The sequence below is a fragment of the Erpetoichthys calabaricus genome, chromosome 10 (assembly GCF_900747795.2).
Source record: "Erpetoichthys calabaricus chromosome 10, fErpCal1.3, whole genome shotgun sequence".
Taxonomy (NCBI): Eukaryota; Metazoa; Chordata; class Cladistia; order Polypteriformes; family Polypteridae; genus Erpetoichthys; species Erpetoichthys calabaricus.
This window is the reverse complement of record NC_041403.2, coordinates 119,552,931-119,570,863: the sequence shown is the minus strand read 5'-3', so window position 1 is coordinate 119,570,863 and position 17,933 is coordinate 119,552,931. Positions and strand designations below refer to the sequence as shown.

The following is a 17,933-nucleotide window of genomic DNA, read 5'->3' as shown; positions in this document are numbered from 1 at the left end:
TCAAAATGACATTATTGTTTCTGAATTTTCAATGACACTATGTCTTCAGCCAGTGGCATATTTATAACCTACTGACAAAGAAGAGATTGAGACATGGCCAGGACTATCTAGTGCACATGCCATGCCCATATAATACTTGTCTTTAATATACAGTAGTTGATAGAGAAAAGCCTTGAAAAGAAAGTAGCAGAAGTATTGTGATTAGGCTGCCAGATCATATACAGTTAGGTCCATAAATATTTGGACAGCGACAACTTTTTTCTAATTTTGGCTCTGTACATTACCACAATGAATTTTAAATGAAACAACTCAGATGCAGTTGAAGTGCAGACTTTCAGCTTTAATTCAGTGAGGTGAACAAAACGATTGCATAAAAATGTGAGGCAACTAAGGCATTTTTTTAACACAATCCCTTCATTTCAGGGGCTCAAAAGTTGGCTGTATGTTTTGGGTCATTGTCCATCTGTATCATGAATCAATTTGACTGCATTTAGCTGGATTTGAGCAGACAGTATGTCTCTGAACACCTCAGAATTCATTCGGCTGCTTCTGTCCTGTGTCACATCATCAATAAACACTAGTGTCCCAGTGCCACTGGCAGCCATGCACGCCCAAGCCATCACACTGCCTCCACCGTGTTTTACAGATGAAGTGGTATGCTTTGGATAATGAGCTGTTCCACGCCTCCTCCATACTTTTTTTCTTGCCATCATTCTGGTACAGGTTGATCTTGGTTTCATCTGTCCAAAGAATGTTTTTCCAGAACTGTGCTGGCTTTTTTAGATGTTCTTTAGTAAAGTCCAATCTAGCCTTTCTATTCTTGAGGCTTATGAGTGGCTTGCACCTTGCAGTGCACCCTCTGTATTTACTTTCATGCAGTCTTCTCTTTATGGTAGACTTGGATATCGATACGCCTACCCCCTGGAGAGTGTTGTTCACTTGGTTGGCTGTTATGAAGGGGTTTCTCTTCACCATGGAAATGATTCTGCGATCATCCACCACTGTTGTTTTCCGTGGACGTCCAGGTCTTTTTGCGTTGCTGAGTTCACCAGTGCTTGCTTTCTTTCCCAGGATGTAAATTTTGCCACTCGTAATATTGTAGCAATTTCTCGGATGGGTTTTTTCTGTTTTCGCAGCTTAAGGATGGCTTCTTTCACCTGCATGGAGAGCTCCTTTGACCGCATGTTGTCTGTTCACAGCAAAATCTTCCACACGTGTCGCGTACTCTTTGCATTATTTGACAGTAAACTATTTCAACCATTCTATGATCTGCTTCTCGCAACTGAAAGAGGGCACGTGGCGGATGTTAGCCGACTTGCTGACCAACCACAAGCGTTACCTGGTAGGTAACCACCCATACAATCAGATTGTGATTCAGACTACGAATGCCGTGAATATATATATATACAGTATATATATATATATATATATATATATATATATATATATATATATATATATATATATATATATATAAAATACAAAGTTGGCTGACTGACTCACTTACTCTCAACAAAACGCTAACACTTGGTAGGAATTACATCTAGGGCAGTAAGTATTCACTAAGAAAGAACATTTTGTTACATCAATATTTAGAACACAAAAATTAAATATCCCAAGATCTCAAAAAAATGGTGATGTTATAGAAAAAATACAGCTAACACTAGGCAGCTAAGCTTACACAAAAAAATCCTAAAGTGAACAGAGTTGACGTTTCTAAGCTCAGGCATAAGCACCCAAAAATTCACAGAGCTGTTGTTACTAAATGTACCTCATGACATATTTATGTGATAGAGAAATATCTGTTCAACATGCAAATCAACAAAGATATTTGCCTTGGTACAAAAATTGCAATGACGAGTTCAATTATAATTTGCACATTGATTATTAATTTAATAAAAAACGTTCTTATAGTGTCAATGAATTTTAATTGTCCACATTGTTGTGTATTGAAATGGACTGATGAACCACTTGGATTATGCTGCAAAAGTGGAAAAATCAAATTCTCACTTTTGACGACTTACCAGAGCCTATTAAAACTTTAGCATGTGGATTTATCATGAACTCAGAACATTTTCTCAGTACTATAAGAAAATGTAACAGTGTGTTTCAATGGACATCATTTGGTGCAGATAAGAAGAATATAAGGCAAGTTCACACAAATTTAAAGTCCAAGGACAGGTGTATCACCACTGTCTTAAGAAATTTCCAAGGTCGACAAAGGCAGGAAATAAGCCAGCAACCTTGTATTGTGACATCCAGTGCTTTAGCCATTATAGCATCAGTCTGTCTACTCTGCACACTTTACTTTAATCCTCTTTAGAAACCCTTTCCCCTTGTGATTTTTAGGAGACTAAATTAAAAACCACACAGTACTGTTCCTTCAGTTTCTCCTTCTTCCTGATCATTTCCTGTTCTCCAGCTCATGTGCTCCTCCTTTATAATGAAAGAACATTAGTTATGCCTGATTACATTCCTGATTATGTGCCTGTTGTATGGGCAACTGCAGGCCCAATAATGTGAAGCTAACACACACTGAAGAGATAGCTACATATGCAGTTAGTTACTCAACAAAAACCTCAGCCTTTCTTGTAATTTGTACTAAATACTATTTAACAATAATAAATAGTTTATAATATACTAGCAAGCCTATGCATGTTTATTGTTCATGCAGGTAAACTCATCAAAGTTAATTTTCCCTGTACTGTAGTCCAGATTCACAGGTCTTTGTGTGTTGTTTTCATGGCCCTGTCTAGAAGGACCAAGCTGCGATCCCACACTGCCCTCTAGTGGATATGTGTAGTCAGATCCAGCATGCCAGCTTCTTTTACTGACTTGTGATGGAACAACTGACATGTCTGTATCTGGAGTATGCAGTCCAGGACAACTAATCATTTACCACATTTTTATGATCAAATGTCTACTGAGATCAAGAAATGCAAGATGTGAAAAAATCACAACTGGTTTTAAAAGACAAGGCTAAAATATCACCCATAGATTCTCTTTCTGTGATTTACCACTTTTAATTGAAAACCTTGTGAAATTATTCATCTGTTTTGCCTGTTTCTGCACTTCTAAGGTTTATATAAAATGAATTTAGTATGCATGTTTCTTGTCAGAGACATTTAGTAAACCTAAGTGGTTTTATTGTTAAAAATCTTTTTCTTTCTACGTGCAGTAAAAGGGGACCCCTAACTGATAAGACCAAAAAGGAGAAGGAAAAAGAACAGTGAATCAGATAGCACCTTAAATATCATCCAGCATCATTAGGGCCAATTTAGCAATGCCAATCCACCTAACTTGCATGGTTTTGGACTGTGGGAGGAAACCAGAGCACCCATAGGAAACCAGCAATATGCAAACTCCTCACAGGGAGCATTCTGGAGGTGAAGCCTGGTCTCCATGTTGTGAGGCAGCAGTGCAACCATTACACTACTGTGAGTGAAGACTAGAATGGGTACAGATACATCTTGTGCCATCAGATGGTGCTTTGTTGAGGTTGCCCAAAAGCTTACATCCATGCATAACAAAACTTACATGGTTTACAAGGTTCATAAGGTCATTACTATCATATGCAGATAGTACAGTGAAATTCTTACATGTGTTAATCGCATAGCAGAAGGTGGCAACTGAACAAGATTCTCCCAGGTTGCTAAAGGACAACAAGCAAACTTTCTGTTAACACCAGAGGGCAGGCAGTCCAAAAGCCAATATGCTCACCTGTTCGTTTAAACAAAGATGGGCTCAGAGATGTAGTTTGTCCAGGTGCCACTGAATCCATCTACAGACTAGCCACTGGGGCAATTTATAGGATTGTCCTGACCCTGAAAACTGCTATGGAGATTTCCAGGAAAATTAATCCAGAGTGCAGTTTAAAACTCCTTGCGAGTGGTAAATTGAATCAAAAGTTGAAACGAGGAATAGGATACTGGTCAGAATAATGAAAACCAAAAAAAAAAGAATAAATAAAAAAAAGGGACATACCCCTCAAACTGAACGAAAAACTGTGAAAACAGGCCCAGTGGGACAGAACGGCTTTTGGACCCCAAAAGAGACCCCAACGTGTGTTTTTTGTAAATCATTTTCAGGTCATAACAACTGCTGGTTACAACAGCAGCTTTTAAAATGTAATCTGGCAGATAGACTTGAATAACACCGTGTTCTGCACTTTGGTATTCGCAAGTAAGCATGTTTAGTACAGTTTGCAAAACCTTTAAAAGCATTTAAAAAAATAACAACAAAACTTTTAAAATCGGGCAGCACAGTGGCACAGTGGTAGCGCTGCTGCCTCACAGTAAGGACACCTGGGTTCGCTTCCCGAGTCCTCCCTGCGTGGAGTTTGCATGTTCTCCCCGTGTTTGCGTGGGTTTCCTCCGGGTGCTCCGGTTTCCTCCCACAGTCCAAAGACATGCAGGTTAGGTGCATTGACGATCCTAAATTGTCCTGTGTGTGTGTCCTGTGGTGGACTGGCGCCCTGCCAGGGATTTGTTCCAGCCTTGCGCCCTGTGCTGGCTGGGATTGGCTCCAGCAGACCCCCATGACCATGTGTTAGGATATAGTGCAGGGGTGGCGAACTCCAGGCCTCGAGTGCCACAGTGGCTGCAGGTTTTCATTCTTACCATCTTCTTAATTAATGACCAGTTTTTGCTGCTTATTACTTCTTTTAATTAACTTGACTCAGACCCCATAGTTGTTTCTTTTTCTTTAATTAGCAGCCAAACAATAATGAGACACAAAACAAGCCACCACATGACCAGCTCCCCTGCACTCATTACACAATATCTGAGATTAAAGAGAGGTGATGGTCTTGGTAAGGTTGATCTCTCAGGTCACCAAAACATTTTGACGGTGCTCATAGAAAGAACAGATAAACAACAGTTTTCAAAATGTGTGCTGTGGCAGAATGAGAGCAGCAACAAGCCATGGAATTAAATAACATAACATGGAATTCAGTTAACAGGAAGAATTGGCTTCTCATTAAGAAAGTGATTGGAGTGAAATTGGTTGGAGTTTGAAGGCCCAGCTTAGCTGGTCATCTGTTAGCGCGTTTCACATCTCATTTCTGCTTGACTGTCATTTAATGAAGAAAGGAATCAATTCAGAGGGCTGAACTCTTCTAACAGGGCTATTAAAGTGATGGGGAAAAAGTTAATTAGCAGTGAAAACTGGTCACTGATTAGGGAAAGGGTTAGAATGAAAACCTGTAGCCACTGAGGCACTCCAGGCCTGGAGATCACCTCCCCTGATATAACGGGTTGGAAAATGACTGACTGACTAACTGACTTTTAAAATCTTACAGTAATGAAAAAGAGAGACAAGGACTGAAAAACTTTGAATAAGGAACAACAGGAGTTGAAATGAAATACTGTATATGGGAGCAGAAAGAGTCATTTCTGAACAAGATATGGTGAGAATGGCAAGATGTCAAAAATAAAACTCATCCCCAAAATTATAAACCAGGAGCAATGTAAAGTAACAATTCAAAGATATTTCATTTCCCTAACTAAACAAAAATTCTTGCCTTTGTGAGTTTCATCCATCTTATGTAAGCTGGCTTTGGCCAACATATGTCACGTGTAACTGGCAACAGGCATATTAACAGTAAACAATATGGCTGCAACCATTAAAATGGTGACAAAGAGTAGAAAACCAAATATAAATGAAATTGTGTCATGATGACATCAAGAATATAATGATCACATTTAAAAACCATTAGCAGCGGCGTATTTGGAATGAAAATTTTGTCAGGGGAGAAATGTCGTCAGAAGGGACAGAGCCGACCTGTCTGTGAGGAAAATAGAGGGACAGATGATCAAGTGCCTATCGAGTAGCACTTACAAGACTCCTTCCACTATGTAGATCCATTGACATGGGTATGTGGCTGCTAGCAAGTCTCAGGTAAGATCTTGGCTTGGATCAGCTGATGGAGTTGGGGAATGCGTAAAAGATGGTGTTGCCTCTGACCCCAGGTGAGTGGAGGGAGTTGTTATATTTCAACCAGTGTTCCTCTCCTAGCTGGGGCTCAGATTCCTGTTTTATGTCACTTATATTAATTTTTAATTCTTTTGTCTATGTTAATATTGTTACTTTTGTAATTTATTTGCATTATTCTCTGTTTTTTATTGGTTTTGTGTATAATTTAATTTCTTTGTGTCTCTGCTTGTTCTGTTATGTACCTTGTATTTTGTGTGTGGTTCTCTGAAAGGTGGGGCCACTTGTTCATCTCCGTCAAGAGACCATCCTCAATCCTATATAGGCTGAAGAAATATACAGTCCCTTACAGTACATAGTATGCACTTGTGCTGGTGAGATTATTGATTGTTTATTATGGATTTACTGGATTATAATTTCTCTTTGAATTTAATTTTTTGGGAATTGTTTGCTACTGGATTGCTTATTTCAGGGAACTCCTTCTGAGCCTTTTCATGCTTCTCAGAGATATGATTGTTACAGAGCATTTTTGGAAAATAAACATTTTTATTTCTAAAGATTATTTATTTGCCCCTTTATTTGCTCCAAGCCAAAGGTTGACAGGTAGTTCCACCTGTGGGGCTTTTTACTACAGTATTTTGGGACTTTGTACTTAGGAACTCTGAAGTTTATGACATGAGGAAGAGCTGGTGGTGTGAACTTGTGGGCAGTGGACAAGACAGCCAAGAGAATGTGGAGTCCAGAAAGATCAAGACAGTGACATTGAAGGGTGGCCAGGGAAGGAGACTCCTTAGCACACTTTACTTGAAGGAGTGATGAAGACAGCAGCACCAGTGATAAAATAATGCCATACAAATCACCCAAAACAGATCTATCAACATATGATGTTGTCCTTGAATACCACCACGAAATGACAGAATTAAAAGATATCTCAGTATCAACACATCAGATATACAACACCAAAAGCAGAAACTGAAATGAATATAGACCAATTTCCAATTCCTGCCCAGTGGGAAAAGTAATAAATTACATTTAAGTAATTGGATTCATGATAATAATGATGACATGCACAAGTTCATGCACCCTTTAAATTGTGTCATAAATCAGCCTGTGAACTGTAGCTTTCAAAACCCAGGGTGGAACTAAGTAGTTCATCCTGCAAATACGCACACATGAGCAAAGATATACTAAGAACATAGCAGAGGCCAAGGAACTGCCCAAGTAACCCAGAAACAAGTATAAAGAAAATTGGACACACTCCAAAAAGACATACTTTTCGTAGATGTGAATTTGCATTGATCATGTCATAGAAAATTAGAAAAACATGTTTATGGCAATTTAGTTGCCATCTGCAGAGAGATCGGGATGATGGCATCCCATCCACCCTTAACGCAGAGACACCACAGACCATTTGAAATAAACAATCAAATAAACCAGAATCAATAGAAATGTGACACCTGTTAAGCGTGGACAAAATGGCCCAACAAAAAAAAAGCTATCTTTGCCAAATATGACATATTGTATCTTATTCCTGTTCCCCAGAAATAAGAAGCTTATCAGACAATAAGTAGCAATGAAAAGCATCAGACAGTACAACAACCCTTCACATTTTAAGGAAATGTGCTCTAAACTGATGGTCAAAAGACTCCTGTCTGTACGCCAGATTTCTTTTTTTTTACTGTACATAAGAACACAAGAAATTTGACAAGTGAGAGGAATCCATCAGGCTCATTTGTCTAACTAATAGCTACAATGTCCCAATGCAGCTGTGTTCTTATATCCATTATCACTTGAATCATCAACTAAATGGTCCATTGCCTCCGAGTATCATTAACTGGAACGATGGCCCTGAAAGAGCTGTAAATTTCATATCTCCAAAATACTTAATATTGCAGTGCAGAGATGGAAAGCAAGTTCTTTTAAAATAATTTGGTCAAATGTCCTAGGTAACGCATAAATCTTATCTATCATTAAACCCAAAGACATAAATAAAATGCAAGGTCCGAATTTTGAAACAAAAGCCAGGAAACAGAAAATCACATTGAATTACTTGGGGTCCATAAGATTACTACCCTGAAGTCATTTTCAAGTTGTGTATGTGCAGATGACACTGCATGTCATATAACTAAGACACCATCAGCGTACAACAGTCAATGTGTATAACTTATATATAAATCATAAAATTTACATAAAACTACTGAAAATAAGTGTACAACTACACAGATCATCTGTGAGCCGTACCCTGACTTTAGAGTTCTGCGGTCATATTGGAAACTTGCTGAATGCCTACCTGAAGGTCCTTTGTGCAGGTATCTGTGTTCCTCCTCATGGGTGCCCATTGGAGGATATTCAGTTATGTCCGTGTATTCATGTAGCAGTGCTGGTGGGGTAGCATACTTTGTGACAGTTGCGATGTTTAGAGCCTTCTGTCTAATGGTTGTTATGCTAGCATCCCACAGTGGACTGCATGGATCAGATTTATGTAGGAGGTTGCTACTCACTTTTGAAACACAAGCTTCACCTTCCTTCAGATTCTGGAACTGCTCTAGTCTTTCAGTCGTTACCTGAGCAGAGCCTATTCCTAGTGTTGTAGCTTGAACTTGTTGGGTAGGCCTTACCAGGCCTTCTTCACTGAGTGTGGATTCCTGCTTAGTTTCCTGTAACATATGTGGAGGAAATACTCTTTCTGTTCTGGTTTTCCATTCTAGCTTCTTGAAAGAATAAATAAAAGGCTGGCATTCTTTATGTTGTTCTTTGGGTATCTCAGTTTCCATCAAAGAACTTCCAGAGGAGAAGGGCTCAGTTGTGGTCACTTGATTTTCTTCTTGACTAGGAGATTTAGGTTGGCTAGCATCATCTTTTAGGATGGTCACCTGACTTCTTTGTTTGGACTCATTTTTCTCGAACTGCAGAGCTGGACTGCTTGGAGTCAAGTGACAGTGGCAACCTTTTGAGTCAAGTACATTGCTTTCTGAAGGCATTTCACTGAAACTGGAAACAGGATTAATGTGCCTGAGTTGCTCTCTTTCTGAATCAGTCCTGGGCTGAATTAAAATAGACCCAGGAACAACAGAGAAGTGCTGGTTCAAGTCTTCCAAGCTGATTTTGCTTTCATCAGAAATATTAGTTAAATGTTTCAGGCATGCTGAGCTGTTTATGGTGGCCAGTGGGTGCTTTCCAGAATTTGCACTTATGGTACTCTGTTGCAGACTAACCTTGGAATGTTGTGTAGTTCTTGACAATACTTTGCAGATGTAAGATTTTGCTGGATCCTTCTCATTTATACGATCATATGTGTTTTGGGGGATTGATCCTGATGCTGCATGGAATAAAAAATTTTGTTCTGTATGTCTACTCCTGTTGGTTATTGGAGATGTATATGTCCCCAGTACTATAGAAAGCTGTTCCCTTGTGCCTGTTTTGGATGAAAGAATCTCTTGTCCACTCCTTGACATTTCAGGAATTGGGACTGCATATTGATTTGGGGCATCTATGATCTTCTGAGGCAAAAAAGGGCATGATGAAATACAAGACGGTAAGGATTGGCATGAGATGGTTTGTTCGCAACCCTTCTGTGGAGAATATTCTTGGACTTGATGTGTATTATTAGGACCTATTAAAATCTGTTTATTTTTGGACAAGTTACTTTCACCGGCATTGCAGTTAGTGTGGACAAATGAAAAGTTTGAGGGGACTTCTGAATTCTTATTAGATGTTTGCCTCATCAGACTGTATTTCATTGGATCAGCACATCCCTGAATATTATATGGACTCTGCTGCCTGTAACAACATTCTCTGAGTTTTTCTGGTTCTCCCCGGGATGGGAGATGGTTGTGTGACTTGTCCGAAAATTCACGTAATGGTGATTGTGACTCCACTTCTAAAGAGGCCAGCTTTTGACAAGACATTTTCTCTGACTCCTTAAGTGTTTGTTGAGAGACACCAGTGGCAGATGTAAATGTTTGAACTTGAAGAACTGTTTTATTGACAGATGGACTGCTTGGTGAGTCAGCCTCCTCCATACATGTGTGTTGGCTTCTGGCTGAAAGCTGTAGAGATGACATTTGGCCTGACATTTTTCTACACAAGTTTGCCTGGCATGTTTGTTTGCAGTTTTGCTGTAAAATGTTGCTTCCTCTGAAAATGTGAAAGTCAGTATAGTCAGTGTAAAATGGGACAGTCTGGTTACAAATAGAAGCCTTTTGTTTGTGTCCAGCATGACTATTTTCCGGTGCTGAAGATGATGGCTGTGTGCGCCACTGCTCAGGCAAGCAGGTATTGGGGTTAAACATTGAAATGTGTTGTTCATTGCCCTTCTGTGCTGGAAGTCCCTGATGCTGAGATGCTGTGTGCTGACTACAAGATTGCTGCACAGAAATGAGTTCAGCTGAATTGCTTTGACCCCATGCACTGCTCTCTTTCTGCTTTAAGGTCAACTCACATACAGTCTGAATAGGTTCATGTGGCTGTAGACATTTATTGCTCATGTCATTTCTTACAGAAGAAAGATCTTCTGTGAAAGATTCAAAAGATTTGTTCGGAGTGGAATGCTCTTCCATAGTTTTGACAGGCTGGGTAGTTTCACATTGAGGAGTCACCTGACTGTGCCTAAGGAGTTCCTGCACACAGGGAATGTCTTGAGTCTGGCTTTCCATCTTTTCAGAAAGGCTGATATCATTGGTCGAGGCTTGATTTTCACCGCTTTCATCTTGTGCAGAAGAAACCAAAGATGGATTTGATAGCAAGGCAGCAGAGGAATTCAAAGAAGAGGTGCCTTCTGGGAATGCTGACGACAAGCTATCTGAGTTCCTTACTTGTTTAGTAATAGGTGGAAGCTCTAGTTGATATACTGGAAGGAAGTTTATCTTGGTCTCATTATGAAATTTGACTTTATGACATGAAGAAGTCAATATTTCCTGAGCTGGTGCATATGGAAGCATAGGTTCTTGGGGTTTCCTTAAGACACTTTGGTCTGTGACACCCAGACTGAGACTATTTCTTTTTATGGGGTTCTCAGCATATTGACCTACTGTTGCCTTAATTGTTGTTAACTCTGTTCTTCCCTCACTTTGTGTATTTAAAGATGATGTAATTGTAGTTTCTCTTAAGTGTGCCCAAGCAGACTCTTCAGGTATCCTGTCAGCCCTGATGTCCCATTCTGCTAAATTAGAACTAGTGACACCTGTAAAGTCTGTTTTCTGCTTCTTACTTTCTGAGGGAAGGTGCCTCAAAGATGCAGCTTTGTCGTTCTGGGCCAAGTCTTCAGGGAGACACGTGTCTGAAGACCATGCATGTCTGATATTGGTTATGGCAGAAGGCAAGAAACTGCTACACTGTTCTTCATCTTGGATATGTGAGATTTCAAGGCAGTTTTCTTCAGATTTCTGAAAATATTTATTTGAATGACATTTATTCGTTAGACTGCTTGAAAATTTATGGCCCATAGCAGCAAGTGCTGGATCCAGAGACCTGATTTCCTTGTGAGTAACCATTGTTTCCGCTGGGCTGGTGAAGGACACTTTAAAGTCTGTCACATTATGACTGACTGTAACATTTTTTGATTCTAATCTATTTATTTGTGGTGATAGGGTGACCTCTTGACTTGGACCATTGAGTAAATGCCCAGGTGTTTCAGAAGCTGGCCTATCACTGGTTGACCCTAACTTATCATGCCCATGTAACATAAAAGATTTACTGACTGTGGCATCAAAGGAACTTTTACCTGAACATTTCATGATTTTGTCACCTCCATCAACAACTTTAACATTATGATTGTCTTCTTTCTTTGTTTGATATAACTTTTTGAAAATTCCATCCCCATACATGTACCACTTATTATAAGAAAACTTTTGTGTTTTCTTTCGACGAGATTTCCCACAGCTTGATTCACAGGAAACATCACATGGCTCAGGCCCATCTGAACCCAGACTTCCTTGGCTGCCATCTTCAGGAGCAAATGACTTATGAAGGCTTTCGACAACCTGACAGCAATCTACAGCACCTTGTCTCACTAGAGATCGTGGGTGGGAGGACTGCAGATCTCCTGACTGTCTGATAGCACCACCAGTGTGACTCAGGCCCGAGTTAACCCTCCGTCTTAAAACTCCATCTTGATAATTTGAACTATCGGAAGGCATCTGATTCCAATCTGAATTGGTCCCAACAAATGGCAAGGAGCTACTTCTTGTAAGAGGGAAGTGATCCTGAGGTGTCGAGCATTGACCGGAGTTGAATAGTCCTTGCTTAGACATGCCAGGGCTGTAGCTCCATCTCACAGAAGTCTTTTTACTGGCCTTCATGTCAAAGTGGAATGAATCCTTGTAGGTGTAGGGCATGGGAAGATCAATACTTCCTTGCTTGGAGAGCAGCGTCTTTCTAGGACGTACATTTTCCAGGCACTTGTCCTCAACTAGTGCATCATTATCAGAAATCAGCTTTAAGATACGGGCTTCCAACTGATTTTTCTCATATGGTGGCGCTGTCTTCATGGCTTCACTAGTCTCCTTCTCAGAACAACTTTTCATTACTGCCAAAGCTTTTCCTTCAGGTTGTTCTGCCAAAGAAATATCTGTAATGGATTCTACACTCTGCTCCAGAAGACTACCGTTTGGGCTGCACACCCATGACTGTTGTTCTCCACTTTCAGAGTGGGAGAGATACCCAGAATCTATGCTGTCATGGCTCAGGGATTTCCCACTTGTGGACCTGCTGTTCCACTGCTTGGAAAAATATGTTGCTTCCTGCCTTTGAAGTGGAGTGTGCCGACTTGGCAGATGTGTTAGCTGGTTCATTCTTCCCTTTCTCGGTGGTGGTCCTATTGTGGGAAGTTGTAGATCTGAAACCTCATTTGTTGGGACACCTTGTTGATGATCAGATGATGGGTCATCCTCCTCTCTAGTACCGGGAGCCAATATGAGTCCAACTAAAGCAGCATGTCGAAGAGCCCTCCCTGTATTTAACCTATCTCTGCACCTCTCAGTCAGCTCTTTGGTCAAGCCCATTTCTACTTTGAGGGGAGCTACCTCCTTCTTTCCAGGGATCATTACATTAAATTCTTCAGTAGAATGGATTTCTGAGGTTGACTCACTTGTCCTGAGAGATTCTTCCCTGCTGCCAGTAGAGTTTGCATCACAGGACATACGGGCATGAGCTTGGGTGCGCTTATGTTTGTAGAGATTGCTCTGTGTTTTAAATGCAATTCCACAAGTAGCACAAGGGTATGGTCTCTCTCCAGTGTGACATCTAAGATGTTTCTCTAGTACACTAGGTTTGAGGCAGTCCCGGCCACAATGTACACACACATGCTTTCCCGAATTCTTGGCCCTTGCCGGTGGCATGTTGACCAGCTTCTGATTGAGAAGAACAGGCAGCCCATTGACAATACTTAATGCCAAGGTTGGCAGCTGAGGAGGGAAACTGCCCTGGCCTACACTAGTGGCCAAGTGAGGGAAAGAAAGCTGTACTGATGGTATCTTTCTGCATATTGGAGGCTGCTGATGGTACAAGGGAACTCCAAGTGCATTTACATAAACTGTGGACAGACCCGGCTGTTCAGACGGGTCTATTAGGTTACTGCTGTGCTCAGGCAGACTCTCCTGCACCCGGGGATCTTTAGAACCAAGAGCTGTTAAATGCTTCTGCTTGGCTGTATCCATAGAAACCAGTTTCTTGTGTTGTTGATCACAAGGGCACTAATTACCTGTAGAGGAGACATCATTTTGTTAGCAAAGCTTAATACAGCCTTCTCAGGATTTCTTTCTTTTTGGTCTCAAGTGCATTATAAGTATTTGCCATATTAATTTATAAATGTGTACATACAAAACATGTAGAGAGCAATATGGCCATAGTCTTCTTTTTTTTAAATATATGGTGTGTATATAAGTAAATATCTGTAAATTTATGTAATCAACCTATCTTAAAGGACAAGAGTCAAATGTAATCTGAATGTATTAAAACACATCATATTATTTAACAAATAACACAAATCAGCTTACCTGACATATCCCTTGCTACTGTTGCCAAGAAACTTGTTCAGCGATGCTCCCAGTTCTAAACTACAAGAAGTGCAACCTGGCTTACATCTTGAATGCACTTTCACTTAATTCCCACTAGTTTGCTTGAATATGTGATTCACTGTTTAACTGAATGAATTCTAATAGATCAGTGTTACCAATACCCTTATTGATAGCATTGTATTTTGTGCATATTAGCTATTTCTGTGAGCAAGCTGGAAAAATTCTACCACCACCTCCTTTTGGTGTCTTCTGGACACACGGACCCCTGGAACCTTGGGAGGTGGGGGGGGGGGGGGGTTAGGGATTGGGGGGGTGTACAACATCAGGCAGAGTGACACGTTGTTTGGAGTACCTATTATGTTGCATCAAAAATGACAACATCGATTCAAAATTCAGTTTGCTACGCTAGGGTGTACCCCAACAGGTTCATTGTTGCCTGAACAATGTGGATAGCATACAAGGGCTACCGACACATATAATGGGCAGGCTGAGAAACTAATCTAACAGCAATAACAACAATAATGACGACAACAGCTATCTTCAATGTTGGCACGCCCATAGGACGTAGCTGTAAACTATTTGGCATTTTAAAGAGAATTTATTGATATCCCTTGTTTGCAAGAAACAAAGTGGATATATCAAAAGAAGAGGGAGATTGATCAAGGATATAAACTCTGCTATTTTGGCCAGGTAACCATTGACATCTAAGCACCACATCCATGTATTCTTCTTAATGTCAATGACGTCTTTCCCACAAAAAAATGTGCCAAGATCTTGAACCTCAGAGTAGAAATCCTGGCTTGAAGAAAACGTGATGAGACTCAACATTTAGAAGACAGAGCATGTGTAATGCAGGCCTATGAATGGAATGTGCCAAAAGTATTGATGAACAAGAACCTAATCAAAACTACACAATTCAAATACCTTGTCTCACTTGTCTGTGGAGATGGCCATACCCCTTCAAGACCTGAGCATGTGCTAATGCCACATGGCTAAAATACAGCTCTTTGCAACTGAAGGATGCCAATCCATATCAGAGTAAAGGTCTATAAAACTGTGGTGTGCCTGGTCATACCCTATATAGTGTGGAATGTCGGCCAGTATCTAGTAAACACAAGAGAGTGCTTGACTTGACGGTGATGAGGATGCTATAGTGGTCACTTGGCCTGACTTGTCTCATCCACATAATAAACAAATACATTCAGAAAATTATGGTAGTCACTCCAATTGCAGGCAGATATGTGAAGCTCGTCTTCATTGGTATGTTTATGTGCTCCGTGGTGATGATCATTCAGCAGCAAAAATGGTTCTGTGTAAATCCTTAGAAGGACATCAGTCATGTGGATGACCAAAAACAAGATGGATGGACCAGATTAAACAAGATATGAGACAAGCAAAAGAAACCATAGACAGAGCAAAGTGGAGAATGTTGTGGATCTGTCTAAAACAAACTAATTCTGGTAACAACTATGTGTATTTTCCACACCATGGAGCATTTTTTCATTCACTGACCATGCACATGTGTAGTGCTAAACCTTTGTAAATGGCAGATTTAACACAGAATGAGCCAATAGCTGTCTAGCAAGGGTAACCAAAAGTAGACAATAGTATCAGAAGGGAAATAAGCACTGAAGACAAGAAACTGAACTATTCTTATGGTGGCATGACTGACTAATAAAATAAATCAGAAACATCAAAATCAGTCTTTAAAATGAAACATTATTTGTCCACATTATGCCTCTTTCAAGATATAAAGTTACATGCAGATGCTTAACAACCGCTAACTGAATCTCAAAATTAATTTTAAGATATCTGGAAATGCATTTTAAATTGAATTACAGATATCTAAAAATCTGCGGTGGATTGGCACCCTGCCCAGGATTGGTTCCTGCCTTGTGCCCTGTGTTGGCTGGGATTGGCTCCAGCAGACCCCCATGACCCTGTGTTCGGATTCAGCGGGTTGGAAATGGATATCTAAAAATGCATCTATATTAAGATATCTAAAAAGCATTTTATGATATCAAAAAATAGATTTCAAGATATCTTGAAATGAAATGAAATGAAATGAAATGTGCTGTACATTTTGAAATATCTGAAATGCATTTTAAGATATCTTAAATGTAATTCGAGATATCTTGAAATAGGTTCCTGTGCATTTTGAGATATCTCAAATACATTTTGAGATATCTTAAAATAACTTCCTGTGCATTTCAAGATATCTCAAGTACATTTTGAGACATCTCAAAACAACTTCATGTAAAATTTCCTAGTCTTTCAATGGGACTTCCTGTCTATTGTATGATATCTCAAAATGCATTTGAGATATCTTGAAATGCACAGGAAGTTTTTTTCAGATATCTGAAAATCTATTTGAGATATCTTAAAATGTGCACAAAGGTATTTTAGGATATCTTGAAATATAATTAAGATATCTCAAAAAGCATTTAAGATAACTTAAAATTCTCTGTTGCTTGAGATATCTAAAATACATTTTCAGATATCTAAAATTAATTTCATGATATCTTAAAATGGGTCTCTGCTTCATTTCAGATATCTAACAATGTATTTCAAGATATTTCAAATTGTATTTCAAGATATCTAAAATGTATTTTAAGATATCTTTAAAAGGACACTCAATTATTTCAAGATATCTCAATAGCATTTTCAGATATCTACAATACAATTTAAGATATCTGAAATACATTTCCAGATATCTCAAAACAGCTTCCTGTCCATTTTCAGATATCTCAAATACATTTTCAGATATCTCAACATCACTTCCTGCTCATTTCAAGACATCTCAAATACATTTTAAGATACCTTATAATAAACAAGAAGTTCCATTGAAATAATAGGCAGTTTTATAGGAAATGATTTCGAGATATCTTATAATGTATTTAAGATATTTTAAAATGCATGAAAGGTCAATTTAAGATATCTGAAAATTCATTTGAGATATCTTGAAATGCAGACACAATTATTTTGAGATATTTGAAAATGTATTTGAGATATCTTGAAAAGCTTTTGAGATATCTCAAAATGTATTGCAGATATCTTAAAATGTGAAGGAAATTATTTAAAGATATCTCAAAGCGAGTTTCAGATATCTTAAAAAGTAAATTACATTTTAAGATATCTGAAATTCATTTTGAGATATCTCTAAATTTTAATTCGGCTTGCCATAGGTCTACCCTAACCAAAAACCGTGGATGACCAATGAGGTTCAGTCTCTGTTGAGAACCTGAGATATTGCCTTCAGGTCATGGGGTAGGGCCCAGTACAGTACAGCAGAAGCAAATCTGAGGTGATGCATCAAAACTGCCAAGATGGTCTATGAGCAAGGTAGAGTCCCACCTGACAGACAATAAACCACAGCAGGTATGGTAAGGAATACAACAAATCACCAGCTACAGAAGCAATACATATGTGTTGATGCATCTTTGGCAGAGGAACTAAATCTTTTCTTTGCCCACTTTGAGACAAAGCGGTCTCACACTGATACTCTGCCTCCACTGACTCCCAGCTGCAACATTCTCACTTTTCAGGAACTTCAGGTGAGACAGGTGCTCAAGACAGTGAACCTGAGGAAAGCTGCTGGGCCAGACAGCATACTTGACATGGTACTTAAGGCTTGTGCGGACCAGTTGGCAGGAGCCTTACTAAGTTATTTAATCTGTCACTGACGCAGGCCACCATTCTCCCCCATATCTTAAGTTGGCTATGATCATTCCTATCCTGAAAAAGTCAGTCATCAATAACCTTAATGACTACAGACTAACTGCATTAATGTCATCCGTCATGAAATGTTTTGAAAGACTTATAGCTCAGCACAGTAAAGCCAGCCTCCCTTCCACCTTCGATCCATACCAGTTTGCTTATAGGTCAAATAGATGCAGGGAAGACACCATCAGTACAGCCCTCCATAAAGTGATGAGCCATCTGGAACACTCAGGGACCTATGTAAAAATGCTATTTGTCGATTATAGC

At 39.5% G+C, this 17,933-nt stretch overlaps 1 protein-coding gene across 1 annotated transcript in view; it reads right to left on the bottom strand.

The window, feature by feature from the left end:
• The window catches only part of znf831 (zinc finger protein 831), a 57,999-nt gene that overhangs the window by 18,788 nt on the left and 21,278 nt on the right, over positions 1-17,933 (bottom strand). Inside the window, exon 3 of the mRNA XM_028811826.2 lies at positions 8,222-13,630. Coding sequence (XP_028667659.1) covers positions 8,222-13,586 — 5,365 coding nt within the window. The 5' untranslated portion in view covers positions 13,587-13,630. The remainder of the gene's footprint in view (positions 1-8,221; positions 13,631-17,933) is intronic.